Raw genomic sequence first — 21,754 nt, 5'->3', positions numbered from 1 at the left:
TGTTTCTCAGTCAAGCATTAGTTATTTTAATTTCATTGTTTCAAATCCTAGCAATAACTTTAGGGTCTTCTGTTTCTTCTTCATTTCACAAGTAATTCTAATTTTTTTCCCCAAAAGAATAGATATGGCTACAAGCCTGATTATATCATTCTCAGGTGAGCCTATGAATAGACTTCATAACACCAGGTTTTTACCCCCATTTGTTGTTAATTTGTGTAGTTAAATCATTAAATATCCATAGAGAAAATCTACAGATTTAAGTAACTCAGTCTTAGTCCTGCTTTTTGGGGGGGGGGAAGCTAGAGGGAGAGAGGGAATATGAAGCAGGCTCCATGCCCAGCATGGAGCCGGTCACAGGGCTTTATTTCACAACTCTGAGATCATGCCGGGAGCTGAAATCAAGAGTTGGATGCTTGACCAGCTGAGCTACCCAGGCACCCCATAGGTCTTAGATTTTTGGGAGGGAGAAAAGTGACATTGGTCAGGTCATAAAATTAGCCAGAATATAAGGCTGGGAATCTAGTGCTTTTTCAGATAAGATGGTGTTCTAAACTTCACTGTGCTTTTGTATGCAAACTAAACAAACTGAGTCACAAAGGTAACCTAAGAATTATTTTTAAGTGTAGCTTTTGGTCCTTTGTGGGTGATTACTGGGGAGTAGTTTAGGGGAATGTGCCATTCATTGCCAAAGGGGAAAGCTGTTTGAGTATTTTAACGCTGATGTTTAAAAAATTTTATATTGTCTATGGGTAAGCCAGAACAGAGCTCATACATTGGCTTTTCTGACTGCAACAAATATTATTTAGCTATTTATATCAAGCATTGTTTATTCTTCTGATCTCATTTGAAGATTAAACTCTTTGTTAAAATCGTACAGAAAATTAATGTCCAGTTGTAGCTGAAATAAAATAAAAATTGTATTAAATACTCAATTTTGTCCTATGAAGCCATAAATTTGAGCCAAATAGTTTAAGTGCTTTAAGACCATTTTGCCTAAAAAATAAAAATAAAACTTGACCAAATATTATTAATCATGTTTTTTAAAAAAGATTCATTTATTTATTTTAGAGACAGAGACAATCAGAGAGCACAAATGGAGGGATAGAGGGAAAGGGAGAGAAATCCTCAAGTAGACTCTGCTGAGCATGGAGCCCAATGCAGGGCTCCATCCCAGGACCTTGAGATCATGACCGAAGCCAGATTAAGAGTCAGACACCTAACCCACTGAGCCACCCAGGTGCTCCATTAATTCTGTTTTTAATAGACAGATTGCACTTACGTAGCAAATCGAAGTGTAGCAACCAGAGAAGTCGTGTGTCCTTTATCAAGTCTTGTGAAAATGCAAGTAGTATTTGAATTGTTTATGTGTTTTTATCTTTAAGTGTGTTTTCAAATATTGGTAAAATTAGCATTAAAAATAGCCTTATCAGTTGTTAGGCATTATGAAATCCATCCATACATAAATGATTGAGCTGTTTATTACTTTCTCTTAACAAATGTCTATAGCTATACTAACTAAATGTCTCTAGGTATTTTGTTATTTCGATAAAATTGTAGTTTATTCTAATTTTCACCATTAGATAGCTTTGAAGAGTTTATATGTAAGTATATAGAAGTTTTGTTAGTTCAGTCATATTTTGAAGGAATTGGAGGTTCTTATAAATTAGGATGATCCTATGATTGAGTACTTAAATAAGTAAACCTTTTATAAAATGGATAGTTGCTCATGATTAAAATTGTAAATTTGAACTTTATTATTTTAGAACTATTTAAAATGAGTTGCCCATATAATATTATTATAAGGGGTTCAAACTGTGGCTCCTCTACTACATACATACTAGCTATATGACCTTGGGCAAATGACGTAACCTGATAAAGCTTTAAGTTACTCAGTTCTTTTTTTTTTAATTTTTAAAAAAAGTTTTAAATCAAATTCCAGTTAACAAACAGTGTAATATTAGTTTTATTTCTACAATTTAGTGATTCAACACTTATATGCAACACCCGAGGCTCATCTCAGCAAGTGTTCTCCTTAATCCCCATCACCTATTTTACCCACTCCCCATCCACCTCTCCTCTGGTAACTATCAGTTTGTTCTCCATAGTTAAGAGTCTGTTTCTTGATTTGCCTCCCTCTTTTTTCCCCCTTTGTTTGTTTTGTTTCTTAAATTCCACATATGAGTGAATCATATAGTGTTTGTCTTTCCCTGACTTACTTATTTGGCCTAGCATAATAATACTCTCTAGCTCCATCCATGTCATTGCAAATGACAAGATTTCGTCTTTTTTTTTTTTTATGGCTGAGTAATATTCCATTGTGTATATGTGTGTGTGTGTGTGTGTGTGTGTGTGTGTGTGTGTGTGTATGTACATCCCACATCTTTTTTATCCACTTACCAGTTGATGAACACTTGGGCTGTTTTCATAATTTGGCTGTTATAAATAATGCTGCTATAAACATTGGGATACAGTATCCCTTTGAATTAGTATAGCATTGTTGAGTATTTTTTGAAATAATTACATAAAACTCAAAGTGCCTGGCCCATTGTAAGTATAAGTGAGTATAGATATAGGTAAAAACTATAATAGACCAGTGAATTTTGATTGTAGGTGGGGGTTGTGACTTTTTAAATTTATACCATATATTTTTGATTAGATATTTTACTTTTAGACCCCCAAATGCCTTTAGAAACCTTTTTTATATTCCATATTTGTAGATAACATTTCAGTTATACTATGAGCATATAAGAAACTAAAATATGTAGTGTCCGTAGTTGGGGAGACTTAGAAATAACTAATTATATACTGTCAGCTTTATATTCTTTCCCATACCTTACTATGGTGAAGGGAAAAAAGCAGTTAATCCTCAAACTATTGACTATAGAATTTATTGCAGTGGTTGAATTTATTCCAGGAAACTTGTCTGATGGTCTGGACATGAGCATAGGCAGAAATAATGAATCAGGGAGTTGTGAGTTATATCAGTTATTTTAATTGTAATAGGAACAAGTTAAAATGAGGAAGGTATGAATAGTGGGAAGCTTTGATCCTTTAATCACAGTCTGGAAGACTTTCTAGATATGTGAAAATGTGGAAATACTCTTAGTCTGGAATGCAGAAATAATGGTTTCCTGATTGAATTAATGAACTCAATAAGCATTTTTCTACAGTGTTTTATAACTTTATTTTGTATTGCTTACTATAATGAGACAGATTTTTCAGTCTTACAGATATTTTTATCAGGTACCAATCAGCCTATCACAATAGGGTTTTATCAAGTACCCATTACATTCGCAAGGCAGTGTTAGTTGCTGGTGTCGAAGATACGATGATTTTATAAGTGGGGAAAAAGAAGGAAGATGTGATTAAAGCAGTCCCTGAATTTTATTTCACTTAATCCTCACAAATATCGTACAAGGTTGATAGTGATATTACTGTTTATGAGGAAACATGATGACTCAGATAAAATAAGTCTCCCAAACTCATAATTCTGCTAAGTGGAAGAGCTAGGATTTAGGCTCAGGGAAGTCTGACAGATTTCAAGTGTTTTCTGCTACTTTTTCTGAATGGTCTTTGTCATCCAAAAGTTGATTTTCTAAGTGGGAAGTGAAAACTAACGTGTATAAATTAACTGAATGGTATTGTTTCTAAATACAGTGAAGCTTTCTACCAAGGGACCCAAATTAAATAAATCCTTGTGGAATATGGCAAACTAGAATTAAGCCTCGTGAAACGTAAACTTTAAGAAAGATGGAAGGGAAGAATGAAGGCATTTCATGTTAAAATTGATACGTAGGAGCATTCTGAGCAAAAGAATGGAAGGAGTGAATTTAGCAAAGTTCATTCTGTGGTTGCCAGCCAGGAGTTTTCTTCTGATGAACTTGCACAGCAATTTCAAAATGCACATCTTTTCTTTGGTTCCTGAGGTTATGCTATGAAATTCAAATACCTAGAATTATTTTCACATATCAGTAAGAGCTTTTTAGTAGTAATCAGTTGAATAAGTTAAAGGTTACTAAAATTGATATTTGGAAATGCTGAAGTAAATCCATTTTTTTGTGTTTGCTTAGGACTGTGATACATACAGTATTTTCCTGAGAAGTCTGGCTGCCACAGATGTTTGGCAGTCTTACGAGGCTACATCTGCACATGTGCATGACCAAATAATTTCTGTAGTGTTTGTCAACGTGATACTTCAGTTTTGAGTTAAGCAAGTTTATTTTTTCTTTGTGATTTTATCAGTGCATGAACAGTATTGTCTTGAGCTAATTACAGTGTTCTTGTTACTTATCATCTAATAATATTTGTAGGAACATTACTATTTGGACTATAATAGGAAATACTCTTAAGTTTTTCTTTTGTTGATCATTTTATTGTTAGTTTGTATATAATTTTGCTTGTTATTTTGTTTATTTCCAATTTATTTCTATCACAGACTCTTTTATGTTAGAATATAATTTACCACACCTTCTGGGGCTGTGGCTGAGTTTGAACCAGAGGTTATGTTCAGTTATTTTTCGACAGTCTCTTAACTTTCTTAACATATACAGTTGATAGATAACTTATAATATACTCTTGTTCTGTGAGTGCCCTTTCTCCTGTTAACATTTTTCTGCACTAGAAGCTCTTCTCATTTTTTTGCTGAGAATGCGTCTGGCACCTCCTCCTGGCCTTCACTGGGGAATGGAGAGTAGAGCTAAGAACATATTGCTGCTTTCTTCTCTTCATCCTCATCAGAGCTTTTCCCTGCTGCCATGGCAGTCTTGAAATCTCTACCCAGCCCCCACATTGGTCTCAGGGTGGTGTAGGATTTATAACTCCTAGAAATTTGAGCTTTGAGGGGTTAACTAATCTTAAGGGAAATGAGAGCTTTCAGCTATATCATAATTTAAGATTCTCTGGGTTAGCAAAGAACTGTAACGTGGCTGGACTTATTAGCAAACATATGAAAGACCATTTCTTTGTAATTTGGGAAATTCCTGTAGGATTTCTAGTACTGTTCCCTCTTTCTTTCCTGATACTGGTAATTTATATCTTCTCACTTGTTTTCTTTAGTCATTCTGACTAGAGGTTTATCAATTTTCTTGATCGGTCAAAGAACCAGTTTTTTAGTTTATTATTTATTTTCCAGTTGCTCTTCTATTTTCCAATCCAGTGATACATACTCTTTATTATTTTTTCCATTCTCTTTAATTGGGGTATAATTTGCTCTACCTTTCTAATTTCTAAAGGTATAAACTTAGATGATTGATTTGAAACTTTGATTTTTTTTTGTTACTGACACTTAATGGTATAAATGTTCTTTTAGCTGTTTCTTTAGTTGCATCTCACACATTTGGCATGTTATTTTGACAGTTTGAGTCCTCTGAGAGGCAGTTACCAAGATGGGTTTAAATGTGCAAGGATGTGTTAGGGAAAATGCCTGTGAGAGAAAATGAGGAGGCAGCTGTAGGAGACTGAGAAAATCATTGGGTGGTGATATGGGTTTGATCCCAAGTGAAGGAAAAAAAAAAAAAGGTTGGGTAGGGGCACCTGGGTGGCTCAGTCAGTTAAGCGTCTGCCTTCGGCTCAGGTCATGATCCCAGGGTACTGCGATCGAGTCCTGCATCGGGCCCCTTGCTCGCAGGGAGCCTGCTTCTCCCTCTGCCTGCCGCTCCCCTTGTGCTCATTCTCTCTCTCTCTCTGACAAATAAATAAAATCTTAAAAAGAAAAAACAACTTAAAAAAAAAGGGAAAATGTTAAAAAAAAGAAAAAAGATTGGATGAAGGTGTCTCAGACAACAGTATATTTTCCTTTTCTCTCTCTCTTTTTTTTTTTTTTGATTACACTGTGGTATATATATATATTTTTAAAGATTTTATTTATTTATTTGACAGAGAGAGACAGCCAGCGAGAGAGGGAACACAAGCAGGGGGAGTGGGAGAGGAAGAAGCAGGCTCATAGCGCAAGAGCCTGATGTGGGGCTCGATCCCATAACGCCGGGATCACGCCCTCAGCTGAAGGCAGGCGCTTAACCGCTGTGCCACCCAGGCGCCCCCACTGTGGTATATTTTTAAGGAAAGTTTGTCAAGGCAGCTGGGGACTTGTTGTGACAGAGATTTCTGGCCGAGGTGGCTTCCGTCTCTTAACTATGGAACTGCCTTGGTTATTCTTGCTTCACTCAGTCATTGGCTAGAAGATGGCCTTAGTGCAGATGTGGGGCTGGATTTCAGAGTGCAGCAGCTGGAACGCTTACTCTGTTACGTTTCTGCACTCGGGAGATGAGAGGTGCATTCATGTAGCCATCATAGTTGTGTTTTCATTTTCATTTAGTTCAAATACTTGTGTAATTTTGGCTTTGATTTCTTGCTTGACCCATGGGTTATTTAGAAATGTGTTGTTTAGTTTCCAAATTTTTCTAGATTTTCTAAATACTTTTTTGCTATTGATTTGTATTTTAATTCCCTTATAGTGAGAGAATGTGCTTTGTATGATTTTAGACATCTTTGACATATTGAGACTTGTTCTCTACCCAGATTATGGTCTATCTTGGTGAAGTTTTTTTGAATTTGAAATTATTTGTATTATGGTCTTGGGCAGAATATTCTGTAAATGTGAATTAGGTGAGGTTAATTGATATTGTTAAGTCTTGTTTCCTCATTGGTTTTTTTTCTTTTCTAACAGAGAGCAGTGTTGAAATATTCCAGTATAATTGTGGATTTAAAAAAAAATCAATTTTGCATTATGTCTTTTCAAGCTCTGTTTTTAGTGGCATAGACATGTAGGATAGTTATATCCTTTTGATACTTTCACATCTTTATTATGAAATATCCCTCTTTATTCCTGGTAATATTCTTTGTTCTAACTAACTACTACTTCTTTTTTTTCTTCTTTTAAGATTTTATTTATTTGTTTGAGAGAGAGAGAGGGAGAGCCAGCACAAGCAGGGGAAGGGGCAGAGGGAAAAGCAGACTCCCTCCTGAGCATGGAGCCTGAGGTGGGGCTTGATCCCAGGACCCTGAGATCATGACCTGAGCCACGCAGGTGCCCCTACTACTTTTTTTGATGTTAATATAGCCACTCTAGCTTTTTGATTGGTGTTTTCATGGTAGGAGTTGCTTTCTTAATGTGTACAGCTAGATCTTGGTTTTTAATTAAATCTGACAATCTCCTTTTGTGTATTGTTTTAAGATAATTATTGATAGGGTTTGGTTTAAATTTACCTTCATCAAATTAGGAAAAATTTTGGTGATTGTTTTTTCATATATTTTTTTATTTTCCTCCGAACCCGAATTCAATTACATATAAGTTATACTGCTTGATATTGTTACATTGTTCATCAGTGCTTTGCTGATTATTTTTCTAGTCTTACTTCTTTGTACTTTAGTTAACTACTATTGCTGTGCTTTCAAGGTCACTGATTTTTACCTTGCTTAGTGCCTCATCTGCTGTTTATTCTTCTCGTTATATTTTTCATTTTGGGTAGTATGTGTTTTAAATCTCTATATATTCCATTTGAACTTTTTTTTTTTTAAGTTTTTATTTGAGAGAGAGGAGAGAGAGAGAGCACGTGTGTACACAAGTAGCAGGGAGGGGCAGAGGGAGAGGGACAAGCAGACTCCCTGCTAAGCAGGGAGCCTGATGTGGGGCTCGATCCCAGGACCCTGAGATCATGACCTGAGCCAAAGGCAGATGCTTAAATGACTGAGCCACCCAGGTGTCCCTGAACCTTTTTCTTTTAAAATAAAAAATTTATTTATTTATTTTAGAGAGAAAGAAAGAGCATGTGTTTGCTTGGGGAGTGGGGGGGGGTAGGGGGAGAGGAAGCGAGAGTCCCAAGCCAACTCCCCACTAAGTGCAAGTCCCACTCGGGACTCCATCCCAGGACGCTGAGATAACAAACTGAGCCAAAACCAAGAGTTGGATGCTTAACTGACTGGGCCACTCAGGTGCCCCTGAGAATCTTTTTTTATTTTCCATTTCTCTCATCATGTTCATGTGTTTTCTCTACCTTCTTAAGCATGTAGATGTATTTATAATAGCTCTTTTAATGTCCTTGTCTGCTAATTTAATCATTTGTTATTTCTGTGTCTTCTATTGACTGATTTTTTCTCCTAGTATGGGTCATATATTTTTGCCTTGTTTTTGAATACCCTGGTAGTTTATGGTATTCCAGTAAATATTTTCAGACTTTGTTTGGGGTTGTAGTTAAGTTACTTATAATATGTTAGATCCTTGCGAGGATTGTTTTTAAGCATCATTAGAGTGTATAGGAGAAGAGTTTAATGTTAGGCTAATGTAGCTCCACTTTCAGGGTGATACGTTTAGAGGACTCTACCTGATGCCCCATGTACTGAGATCTTTTGACCTTGTTTATTGAGAATATGAACTATGCTGATAACTGTGTGAGCTTTGGAAATTGTTTGACGTATTGGGTCCCAGGTTATTTTCTTGGTCTTGAGAAGTTTACACTTTGTCCTGTTCATATCAATACCCAGGCATAAATTAAGGAAATCACTTTGCAGATTTCTAGAGCAGAAGTGCGCAAATTATAGCACCCAGGCCAATCCCACCTACCACCTGTTATTCTAACTTAAGTTTTATTGGAATATAGCCGTACTCATTCATTTACCTATTGTCTTCGTTTGCTTTCATGTTTTAATGAGTTGAGTGGTTATGAAAGAGATTGTATGGCCTACAAAACCTAAAATATTTATGTGCCCTTTACAGAAAACATTTGCTGACTCCTGCTTTAGAGTGTTCTCTCTGTGCAGCATTTTCCTCTCTAGTAATCTGCCCTGGAAATTATTGCCACCCTGACAGCCATGATGTCTGATCTCAGTCTTTTTGACTCCCCAGCTTTTTTTGGGTTCTCTTCCATATATCATGGCCTGGAAATTGGCTCCATGCAGTAAGCTGGGACAATGTAGGACTCACTTCATTTGCTTCCCTTCCCTTGGAGATAATTGTCCTGTGCTGGCTGATAGTCAATTTCTGAAACCATTGATTCTTGGTTTTTGTTTTTTTTTGTTTTTTTTTTTTTTGGTTTTCTAGTTGCTTAAGTTGGGGAATGGGCCATCCAGTACTTGTTATTGTAAAATGTCATATGCAAAAAAAGCAGACTAGTATTTTGAGATTCATTCATGTTGTTTTGTGTATCAGAAATTAGTTACTTTTCATTGCTATGTAGTATTTTTTTTGTTTGAATATACAGTTTAGTGATTCTCTTATTGAATATCTGAACTGTTTTTTTTTTTTTTTAATTGTTCTTAACAAAGCTGCTATGAACTTTCTTGGATAAACTTACCCAAGATTTTGTGAATCCATCTTTTAATTTCTCTTGGGTCAGTGAAATTGCTTATTTGTAGGATAGTTATTTGTTCAATCTTTTTCCCAATAGTGGTTACATAGTTTTATACTGCCACCCATAATTATATGAGAGTTTTGATTGTTCCACTTTTTGTCATCATTTAGTGCTATGAGTGTTTTTAAATTTAGCTATTTTGGTGGGTGTTTAATGGTATCTTGTTGTAATTTTAATTTGCATTTCCTTTTGAACTAATGGTTTTGAGGATTTTTTTCATTTGTTTGCCTTTTATATATCTCCCTTTATGATGTCTCTTCATATCTTTTGTCCATTTAAGTAATTGGAATGGTGTCCTTTTATTATTGATTTATAAAAGGTTTTAAAATAGGTTGTATACAAGTTTTCTGTCAGATACCTGTTTAACAAATAATTTCTCCCAGTCCTTAGCTCACTTTTTCATTTTCTTAATAATTATCTATAGAGGAGCTGAAGTTTTTATTTTTAATGAAGTCTGATTTATGGTATTTTTTTCTTTTAAGGTTACTTCTTTTTGTATCTTCTATAAGGAACCTTTCCTGCCTTAAAGTCACAAGATATTCTTTTGTTTAAGAGCTTTAGAGTTTTTGCTTTTTCAAATAGGTCCCTGGTCCATCTTGCATTAATTTTCGTGTATGGTGCAAAGTACTTGTTGAGGTTCATTTTTCGCATATGGACATCCATTTATTCTAACACTATTTGCTTAAAAGACTTTCTTTTCTCTGTTGGACTGCTTACATACATTTGGTGCCTTTGTTTATAATCAATTGTCTGTATGTAAATGTGGGTCTATTCTGTTCTTTCTATTCGGTTCTTATAACTCCCTGCCTTGGTTACTGTAGCGTAATAGGAATTCTTGAAGTCAGGTAGTATAAATCTTTCAGCTTTGTTTTTTTTTTCAGGATTGCTTTCTGAGATTCAGAATTTTATTTTATTTTTTTTTGGATTCAAAATTTGAGAATCAATTTGTTAATTTTTATAAAAAGTCTTGATGAAATTATGATTGGGATTCTGTTGGATCTGTAGATCAGTTTGAGGAGAATTGAGATCTTAATAATTTTGAGCCTTGCAGTCTATGAACTTGGTATATCTCTTTATATATTTAGGGCTTCATTAATTTTTCTTAGCAGTGTTTTTTGGTTTTTAGTGGTTGACATTGCACTGTCAAATTTGCTCCTAAGCATTTTATGTTTTTGGATACTGTTTTCAAGGAAATAGTTATTTCAGATTTCATTTTCCTGTTGCTTACTCCTAATGTGTATTTTCTGTACTGGCCTTGTATCTTGTGTACTTAAACATTTTATTTATTTTTTTTAGTAGGTGCATTTAGATTTTTTCTTTCTTTTTTTTTTTTTTTTTTTTAGGCAGTCATGTCATCTGCACGTAGAGACTGTTTCACTTCTTCCTTTCTGTCTTTTACTTCCTTTTCTTGCCATATTGCAGTGCCTTGTTCCCCAACTATGGGGGAAAATCATTTAGTTTTTAATGTTATATATTAGCTGAGAATGTTCATGGATACCTTCAGTTGGACTGAGGAAATTTCCTTCTATTTGCAGTGTACTGAAATTTTAAAAAATTATGAGGGGGTGCTGAATTTTATAAAATGCCTTTTACTACATCTATTGAAGATGATTTTTCTTCTTTGCATTGTTAATGTGAGTTAAATTGATTCATTTTCAAAGTTAACTGCATAGGTGTGATATATTCTGTACAGTTATGATATGTGTGTATTCAGTTTGCTCTTATTTTTATTAAGGATTTTTATGTCTGTATTCAGGAAGGTATTGGCTAACCATTTTCTTTGCCTTTAGATTCCTTTGTCATTGGTATGAGGGTAATACTGATAATTTTTTTTAAAGATTTTTTTTTTAATTTATATATTTGACAGAGATAGACAGCCAGCGAGAGAGGGAACACAAGCAGGGGGAGTGGGAGAGGAAGAAGCAGGCTCCCAGCAGAGGAGCCCGATGTGGGACTCCATCCCGGAACCCCAGGATAACGCCCTGAGCCGAAGGCTACCCAGGCGCCCCACTGATAATGTTTTTATCAGTAATGTCCGCAGTGGTTTTTGTCAGGGTATTTGTCCTTATTTGGAGAACAGTTTATATGAAATTGGCATTATTTCTTCCTGAAATCTTTAAACTTTTTTTTTTTTTTAAAGAGTTTATTTATTTGACAGAGAGAGAGAGAGCACAAGCGGGGGGGCAGCAGGCTCCCCACTGAGCACAGTCTGACTTGGGGCTCGATCCCAGGACCCTGGGATCATGACCTGAGCCAAAGGCAGATGTTTAACCAAGTGAGCCACCCACATGCCCCTCTTCCTGAAATGTTTAGAGTTCACTGTTGAAATCACCTGGGACTCTTAATTTTGTTAATATGTAGATTTTTGGTAAATTTAATGTGAATCTAAAGAGAAACCAGAGTATAATGGTAAATTAGATTTTTAAAAAATATTTGTCAGAGAGAGAGAGAGAGCACACAAGCAGAGTGAGCAGCTGGCAGAGGGAGAAGCAGGCTCCCCACTGAGCTAGGAGCCTGATGCAGGACTCAAATCCAGGACCCTGGGATCATGACCTGAGCCGAAGGCAGACGCCTAATTGACTGAGCCACCCAGGCATCCCATAAATTTAATTTTTTAAAATAGACATAAGCTGTTTGGATTTTCTGTATATTTTGTAAATTGCATTTTTCAAGGAATTTGAGCATATCATGAGTTATCATATGTGTTGACATAAAGTTGTTTATAATATTCCCTCAGTGTTCTTTTAATGCCTGTAAGTTATAGTGACGATTCTTTAAAAATTCTTAGTATTCTCACTTTTATTTTGATCAGTCAGTCTAGCTAGAGGTTGTTGATTTAGTCAGTAAGCCAATTTTTTTCTTAAACAGGATTATTGAGGTATAATTTACATACAATAAAATTCACCTGTATTAAGTGTACTTTTTAATGACTTTTAGGGATATTAAAGAGATGTGCAGCCACAATCTAGTTTTATTAGAGTATTTCATCACTCCAGAAATAGTTCCCTGATGTTTTGCACTTAAAATTCTTGTTCCCACTTCCAGCCCCAGAAAACCACTCATCTGCTTTCTGTCTCTATAAAGTTGTCTTTGTACGTTTTCTGTAAATGGAATTATACAATATGTAGTCCTTTGAGTCTAGCTTCCTTAGCATAATGTTTTTATGCTTAATCCACATTACAGCATGGCTTTGTCTGGCTTTAGTATCACGGCAATATGGACCTCATAGAATGAGTTGAAAAATATTCTCCTTTTCTCTGTTTTCTGGAAGAATTTATAAAGGATTGGTGTTACTTCTTGGTTAAATATTTCATGGATTTCACCAGTGAAGCCATCTGACTTTGTTTGGCTTTTCTTAATGGGAGGATTTCTAAGTACTGTTTTAATTTCTTTACTTGGCATAGGTCTATTCAGACACTTTCTTTTCTTTTTTCTTTCTCTTTCTCCCTCCCTTCCTCTCTCACTCCCCTTCTTTTAGTAATTTCAGTCTTCATTGGAATTGATCAATTTCATCCAAGTAGAATTTTTATAGGGTCAGGAGGGCTCTCCCCTTTTCATTTCTTCTTGTGGTAGTTTGTCTCTTCTCTTTTTTTCCTTTGGTCAGTCAAGCTAACAGTGTGGCTAAAATGGAAATGAATAAAATAGAAATCACAAAAACAATGAGAAAAAAGTCAATAAAACCAAGGTCTGTTCTTTGAAAAAAATCAAGCCACACTGTTAGCTTGACTGATATAAATCTCTCTGTACACTGCTTTAGTTGCACTAATATGTTGTGTTTTCATTTTTACACAGTTGAAAATATTTTTATCTCTTTTAAGTCTTTGCCTTTAAGACTATTTTGTCTTAAAGCCCCTTTGGTTCTCTCCTGGTTATTGTTTCTGTATTTTATCTTGTTCCATACTTTTTCTTTCCATCTATTTTATGTCTTTGATTCTAAGGTGTGATTCCTGTAGGCAGCATATTGTTGGATCTTATTTTTCCAGTTTGACAATCTTTGCATTCTGATTGGTGTGCTTAACCCATTTACACTTAATATAACTATCAGTATGGTTTGATTTACATCACCGTTTTGATATTTGTTTTCTGTATATCTCATAGCCCTTTATGGTCCTGTCTTCCTTGTTTATTCCTCCCTTTTGTGTTGACATTTTTCTGTTGCACATTGTAATTTTTTTTACTGTGTATATTTTTATTATGTTTTAGTGGTTACAATATGTATCTTACTACTTCATATTATACTAATTCAGTACCAGTAATATAGAATCTTTGATCCAGATTTGCTCTATTTCTTTTTCATCTTGTGTACTGTTGTCATATATGTTACATTTTGTTATAAGCCCAACCATATAATGTTACCATTTTTTGCAGTTATTTTTAAAATCAGTTAAGAGAAGAAAAGAGAAAGAAATGTTTTCATTAAGTTTTTCATATTTACCTATGTAATTCCCTAGAGGTAGGTGTTCCTTATTTGTGAGAATTTAAGTTATTGCCTGCTGTCATTTCTTTGTAACCTGAAGGACTTCTTTAGGTTTTGGGGCTTTTTTTTTCTTTGCTTCTTTTTTCTAAATGCATGTCTACTAGCAACAGTTTTTGTTTATTTGGAAATATCTATTATTTTGCCTCTGTTTTGTTAGATAGTCTAATTGGAAAAATAGGTCTTGGTTGACAGTATTTTTCTTTCAGCTCTTTGAATATATTCATTCCACTATATTCCGATTTCAGAATTTCTTTTTTTTTTTTTTAAAGATTTTATTTATTTATTCGACAGAGATAGAGACAGCCAGCGAGAGAGGGAACACAAGCAGGGGGAGTGGGAGAGGAAGAAGCAGGCTCATAGCAGAGGAGCCTGATGTGGGGCTCGATCCCATAACGCCAGGATCACGCCCTGAGCCGAAGGCAGACGCTTAACCGCTGTGCCACCCAGGCGCCCGCGATTTCAGAATTTCTAATGAGAAGTCAGTTGGTAATCTTTTTGGGGTTTCCTTTTATGTGAGGAACCATTTTTTCTTTTACTACTTTCAAGATTTTCTCTTTGTCTTTCTGCATATGTAGGCCCCACTAGGGCTTCAGCTTCCCTAACTTTATCACCCTTTTATTGACTTTAGAGTTAAGCTTTAAAAGAAAAATTCCATAGATTGTCATTGTGTTTTAAAAATACTTATAGCCTAAACTTATTTTTTGTATGTTTGCTTTTTCCTCAAGTTTTCATAGCTTTGTAATTAAGTAATACTTGTTTGTGGAGGGGCTACTTTAAGCATCTTTGCTAGAAAGAAATGGTAGTAGTGTTTTAGTTTTTTTGTGTGTTTGTTTTATTTCATGTTGTGGCATTATATATTGTTGCTTTCAGATTTTTCTCCTGCCTCATGAGATTTTATACATATAGATCTATGTATACCTATTTTCCATATAGTTGACAGATAAAAATCCATATATACAAATAAGCCTTATAGGAATAAAAGATACTGATTTTTCTTAAGGAATATATGATCTTAATATATTTTCCTTTTGATGAATATTGAATGATATTCTTTAAGACTACATAAAAGGTACCATAGCATATTTAGTATTTGTATTGAGGCACGTATTAGTCTCTTTAGGAGTTATGTCCATAAATATTTAGTCTGGATTGTGTCATTGTCAAGTAACGTCTAGGACTAGAGTTCTCAACTGGGTACCTTAATTTTGCTGCCTTGTTCTTTTAGAAGTGTTAACTATGAGCTATAGGCAGGCAACAAAAGGAAAGAAGGTGAGTGGGACAAAGAAAGAAAAAGACTAAAACAGATGGCAGGGAAATAAAAATAATAAAAAATTTCTTGAGCATTGTTTGTTTTGGATAGTTTTCTTGTTAAGCACATGGAAATACTTTGCACATTTGAGAATTGCTGACTTCCTATATGCTATTTTTGAGAAACAGCAAATCATTCATGTAATATAAACACAATTATGATTATTTTGCTGGAATTTTTCATTTCTGGGGTTTACTTTTTCAAAAGATAAGTAACAGTGACTTCTTTCAAATCATATTATGATAATATATTTGGAGGATCATAAACATAAATTTAAATTGAATGGTGCTAATGCAAGTAAATGGTAGGTATTCATTGAAAACTTTTTGGGTTTAGCCTTATTGAGTTATATTCTGCTCTATAAATGAATGTTATTAGTAGGAATGGACTTTTTAGGATACATCTTAAGTCCGTATAGTGAATTTTGAAATGCCTTTGGTTTTAGATTTCTATATTTGTAATCACATTAAAAGATCTTGTGATTAAAGAGTATTTTATATCCTTTAATATACTTGCATGTAAATATACAGCATAAATATTACTAGTCCTAACTTCCCTTTTTTTTGCTGATAGGTTCTCTTAAGCCCAGTAGGAAACTAGGAGTCAGAGTGAGAGTATAAGCTTTCAGATTCTTAGTACAATTTTTCTTTTCATTTTCATAGTGTCTCTTGAGTTAGAATGAAAAGTAGGAGATAGATGGGTAAAGGCAGAAATAAAAGAAGAAAAAGAATTTCTTATAAGAAGTACTGTTAGACCCGAACCAGCCATATTATTAGTGGTAGGCACTCCTGTGTTGCCTTTGTGTATGCTTAGGTAATCTTGAATGAGGATTATTGATAATGATATGGCTCTGTGAAATAGTCTTTTTATTTCTGTATTACTGATTTTAGTTTTAGAAGTTAGAGCCATAAATGTAATTGCCTATATCTGGTGCAAGGCCTCTTTGAAATGGTGAAAGAATGTTGCATACTTTTTTACTGCTGTCACTAGTTCTAGCAAAGTTCCATTATGTTTTATCAAAGGCTATCAGACTTTCCCGTGTTGTCTATAGTGGCAACTTGCACTTTTCCAGTAGGAGCATTTGAGTTGAGAAAGTGATAGGGAGTAATTGTAGGCTCCTGTCGCTCTGTTAGCATTACAGAATGTGCCTCTTATTTTTATGTTTATTTTTTTGCCTTTTTAAGGAAGATAGGATAGCAGTGTGATTAGGAATAGATAAGGATTTTAACATGAGACTGAGTGGGTTAAAATTCTGGCTCTGTGAATTAATGCTTATGGGACATAGGTAAATAACTTCATTCATTTGGAATAATATAAACCTTATTTGTTGGAGTGTACCTTGTGGTGTGGCAGGTTTTTTTTTTTCTTTCTTTAAAGATTTTATTTATTTGCGAGAGAGAGAGCAAGAGTAAGAGAGAAGAATCAGGGGGAAGGGCAGAGGGAGAGGGAGAAGCACACTCCCAGCTGAGCAGGGAGCCTGACTTGGGGCTTGATCCCTAGATCCTAGGACCATGATCTGAGCCGAAGGCAGATGCTTAACCGACTGAGACCCAGGCATCCCTCAGAGAAGATTTTTTGAATGATTTTCTTAGATATCAGTTATAAAGACAAACTCTTTTCCAGATGTAACATATTATTTGTTCCTTAATAGATAGCACAGTAGATGAATTATTTTTTTTTAAAGAAACTGACACAACAAAGCGAAAGGGGGAGAGTGATTAAGTGACTAATTCCAAATATAAGATGTTCTGAGAATTGGATATAGACTTGCCTAAAATTTTAAGTAGTCTAAAGACAAAGGGAGAATCATCTATTCTAAGTTATAAATATGCAATAGGAAATAATGGTATATTTCATTTAAAAGTATTAATGACTCTTTAAGTCACTGAAGGATGACTTAAGGATAATTTCATTTTGCAGATAGTAGGAACCCTAAAAGTAACTCCATTCTTTATTGGGTTCACATTTTATAAGAATTTCTATAGAACAGATATTATCTGGTGAATATAAATATAAAAAAACCTTTGATCTGACCATCAGTTAGAATTATTGGAAGCACAAATCAAGAATTCAGAGTGAGTCAAAGCCTTAAATCAACTCATAGTTAAGAAACAATCTGGTGCTTGCTTTACTAAAATAACTGTAGATTAAGAAGCTTCCTAAGTATGAATTTGTATTTTGTATTACTATGGTGATATATGTCAATGCATTTTTCTCAGTCAGAACCTACCTTTCTTCAATAAGAATCATGTATCCTAGAAAGTCTTACGAGACAAAGAAACTGAGGAGAAGATTTAATTCAACTTTTAAAGAAATATTGTGGTTTGTGTGTATTGACAGATATGTAGAGTTTTATCTACCTATGTCCTCTACATTTCATCTCCATTTAATTAGGTTTGTATGTTTACGCATTTGTTTGGGTACAGGGGCATATTTAAAGACTATTTTGGTACTTTGGCCTATCTTGGTAAGCCTGAGGTATTTAGCCATAGACAGGGATATGGAAGAAGGGGTTAAAAAATCTAGTGGCGACTAAGACTGGGGGTGAACTTTAACATCCTGTCTACTGAGATTGTTTGGATTTCATTTATAGACACTCAGATTTTAGCCAGGGCTTCTACCTTCCCAGTCTTTATCTTGGTACTTCAACTGAGTCTTTGTGAAATATGTTAATGCTTTTTGAGAGTCTTTTTTATATGGGGAAATATGAAGGTGAAAAAAAAATTGACCCAGACAATTTGTTGATACTTACTAAAAATATAAAAACATTAAGCAAGATACAAAATGATCAGTGAATATTTCTTAGGCCATGACTTTAAAAGGCAACTGCTGTTTTGTATTTTGTTCTGGAGAAAAAGTTTTACAAATGTTCTTTTTAAAAGCAATAATAATCTAATAAAAACCAGATGTCCACTAAGCAAAATCATGCAATGCAATTTCTTTCTTCCTAACACCTTAGTGATATCAGGAAGTTTTGATTGCACTGAGATGCAGGTTGGTGACTTAAGATCAGGGGAACACTTTAGGAGTCAAGTCAGTAAGTTTGAGTGGAGTGTTTCCAATTAGGAGCTTAGTATTACAGTGTTGTGGGCACATAAAATGCCTGGGAAAGGCACTGGGTGCTGGATAGGAATACAAAAGGCAAAATGGGAGAAGCTAAAATTTTGGAAATTTAGAATTTTTGTCTAAGGCCAGGGTTGCACTCAGGAAAGATGAAGTAAACTTCTTTGTTTTCTCTCCTGTATTTCTCCCGAGGCTCAAGACTAAATTTAAGATAATTAATATGTTTTATATATTGTTGGCCTAGGATTGTACCATCATTTACAACTTTGTTTCTGTAGAAAGATGCTTTGAGTGAGTCTAAGTTAAAAGCAGACTTTTGATAGGTTACCATTCACATGTTGATTACCTGCGGTAGTTTTATCTGGTGATAGTGACTTAAGAGGTGGTCTTTTGAAGATGGTGTGAGATATTCCTCATCTTCATGAAGGTGATGATACGGTAGTAGTAGTGATATAATTGGTAGCATTTTTGTAGACACTTGACTCTGCTACTTGACTCTCCTTTAAATACATTTTATTTGATCCTTGTAAAATAATTTTACAAGTGAAACTGAGGCTTGCTAAAAAAAAGTTGCTTAAGGTAGAGGTGGGATTTGACTCTTTAGACTTCAAAGCCTGCGTATTTAGCATTGTTGATATGGGGAATTTAAAAGAATAAGGTATTATAGGCAGATAATGTGTATGCTTGCATTCTTGCTGGAAAGATGAGATATAGATGGGAAAGCTGTTATAGTGTGAAGAACCACAATAAATGCAGACTGGGATTGTCCTTACAGCTGCTTTAAGTTATTTGGAGGTTAACCTGGGTTAACCTGCTTGACATTGCCACTATGGGTTCTTTGGATGTTATTTTTAATTATAGTTATGACTTAATCAAAAGTAGTTTTGGATATTTTGGAAATCATGAAGCACATGCATTTCGAAATGAGTTAGCTTAGGCATTTAAAAAATATCACCAGTGTTCATATAGGATAAAACATAGTGTAAAATCAGGTCTTGAGACATTTTTTACCTATTTGATTCATATTTTATAGTTATTCTCATCGATTATTATATTGCCTTATGTGGTATGGACTAATACAATGAATAAAACTGGTTAGTAGTTTTCTTGAATGCTAATTATATCTAAAGATGTAATGCCTGCAAAACACTTAAAATTTAATATAATTCAGTTTTTTCTGAAAGATCATATATTTTGAGAAAAAATGTTTTGTTTCAACAATGAATAAAAAAAATGTCCAAATTCAGAAACTTCTACTTGTATGCTCTAGTCAGAGGGAGAAAGTATTAGGGATATAAACTGTTTAAAACATCCTTAGAAGTGAAACGACATGAATATGTTGCTTAAAATGTTAACTTTAATGAAAGAAATTTCTTATTTAACTCTTGTTATTTTGTCCTTACGAAATATATTTGGTGCCATCTCTGAACATGTCTGTTTCTCTCACTGTTGAACCCCTAGTTCCTACAAATATATCATATTTTTTTCACCATTAAAAAATCAGTTCAGTAGTCAATTTTTAAAACAATAATTTTTTATTCCAGTAAAATACACATAACATAAAATTTACCATTTAACCATTTTTAAGCATACAGTTTAGTGGTATTAAATACATTAATATTGCGTGCAGCAGTCACCACCATCAATCTCCATAACTCTTCCTCTTGTAAAACTGAAACTTTATGCCCATTAAAGAGTACTCCCACCCCCTCCATAGGTCTACAGACTTTCTTTTTTCAATTGTTTGTATACTTACTAGTAATGAAAAAATGAAAAGAATTTAGAGCAAGGAAATATTCACCGGAATCAATGTATTTTAGTTTCCTTTATGTTGAGCAATTAGCTTATGAGCTGGTTTGAAACTGACTACCAGGATAGAATACTTTTGAGGTTATATTAGTTTCTTTGTTTTCAATAAGGCAAATCTTGATGATACATCAATTAGCAAATCTTGAAGAATTGATGTAAATGGTCTGGTAATTCCTGTTATAAGAGATACTTCTTAGAACTCATAAACTCCTGCTTCCCCCAGGGTATCAGATCTGCTGTTGAATTGAGGAAGTAGCCTGGCAGCAGTCTTGTGTGTCTGAGCTGAGTTCAGAATTGTTTAGAATGGGAAGTGTTTTTAAAACACCATGGGAGGGGCACCTGGGTGGCTCAGTCGGTTAAGTGTCTGCCTTCGGCTCTGGTCATGCTGGGATTGAGCTCTGCCTCCTGCTCCCTGCTCAGTGGAGAGCCTGCTTCTCCCTCTTCCTGTGCTGCTCCCCCTGCTTGCGCGCTCTCTTGCTCTCTTGCTCACTCTCACTCTATCTCAAATAAAAAATAAAATCTTAAAAAAAACACAACAGAACACTATGGGAAAGCTAATTAAAATTGAACTTTGAAAAAAAGAAAATGCAAAATAGCATAGAAGTAAAAATTAGTGTTTTCCCTCAAATGTTTTTAAAAAATCTGTATTAAGAGTACTATACTGTTTTAACCTGTTAATTTATAGATCCTTGAAAGATGTATTTATAAATTACATTGACCTTGCTAAAAACAGCAAGGCAGGTTGCTAAAGACAGCAAGGCAGGTAATTATCTAGTTCTCTGTATTAGAAGAATTATTTTTGAATAAATATTAAGAGACTAAATTTAACATCTCTTACTACACATGCTTTGTGTGTTGTTAGCTTTTTCCTAGTATAAAATGAATCTCAATATGCCTTATGATTGGTGACAAATAAATTCTTTGTGCAATTAAGAGAAGATCTGTTTATTTAAGAGCTCTCAAAGGTTGTAAAAGATTATACTTGGCTATATGTGAAGGATAAATGTTGTGCAATAATGCCCCTTAGTTCCCCTTTTGTAATAAATCTCAGCTGTGTGTTCAGCACACGGGCTCAGTGCCAAAAAGAACAGGTTCAACTTGTCTGGGAGGATTTGCACCACAGTAAAGTGCACAACTGCTTTTGTAGAGGTCATTGTAGAGGTCACAGGCATGTACAGTTGAATGAAAGCAACTTTAAAAACATGATAGAACAGATAGTGTTATTTAAGATTCAAGAATTGATGTTAACTTAAAAAATTAAAAGGATAGAAAATAATAAAAAGAACCCTCACATACATTTTTCATTTTCTGTTTATGTTTTCAAATGGATTTAAAACAATTTCTTTGTCAACTTGGGCCAGCATATTTTAAAATAACTTCATAATCGCTTTTTTTTTTTAAGATTTATTTATTTTAGAGAGAGAGCAGGGGGAGGGACAGAAAGAGAGGGAGAGAAGCAGGATCTCCACTGAATGTGGAGCCCGCTGTGTGGGACTCTTGATCCCACGGCCCTGAGATCATGACCTAAGCTGAAACCAGGAGTTGGATGCTAAACTGACTGAGCCACTCAGGCGCCCCCATAATCACTTTCATAATAATTGCCCAGACTTGGAAATATTGACTACTTTAATGTTTGTTAAATTCTGAGGAGTGTTTTGAACAGAGTTCGTATAATAAAGGTAGGATATGACCATGGTAAAGTGAAGTGTGTGTGTGTGTGTGTGTGTGTGTGTGTGTGTGTGTGTGTGGGCG

At 34.6% G+C, this 21,754-nt stretch overlaps 1 protein-coding gene across 2 annotated transcripts in view; it reads left to right on the top strand.

The window, feature by feature from the left end:
• MNAT1 (MNAT1 component of CDK activating kinase) overlaps positions 1 to 21,754 on the top strand; it is a 201,712-nt gene that overhangs the window by 94,489 nt on the left and 85,469 nt on the right. Inside the window, exon 7 of one of the 2 annotated variants that reach the window (XM_040641815.1) lies at positions 4,071 to 4,205. The exons of the other annotated variant lie outside the window; for it this stretch is intronic. Within the exon in view, the coding sequence (XP_040497749.1) occupies positions 4,071 to 4,205 (135 nt within the window). The remainder of the gene's footprint in view (positions 1 to 4,070; positions 4,206 to 21,754) is intronic. 2 annotated transcript variants of the gene reach the window in all.

This window comes from Ursus maritimus, unplaced genomic scaffold, assembly GCF_017311325.1.
Source record: "Ursus maritimus isolate PB19 unplaced genomic scaffold, ASM1731132v1 scaffold_25, whole genome shotgun sequence".
Lineage (NCBI taxonomy): Eukaryota > Metazoa > Chordata > Mammalia > Carnivora > Ursidae > Ursus > Ursus maritimus.
This window is presented reverse-complemented; position numbering and strand designations above follow the sequence as displayed.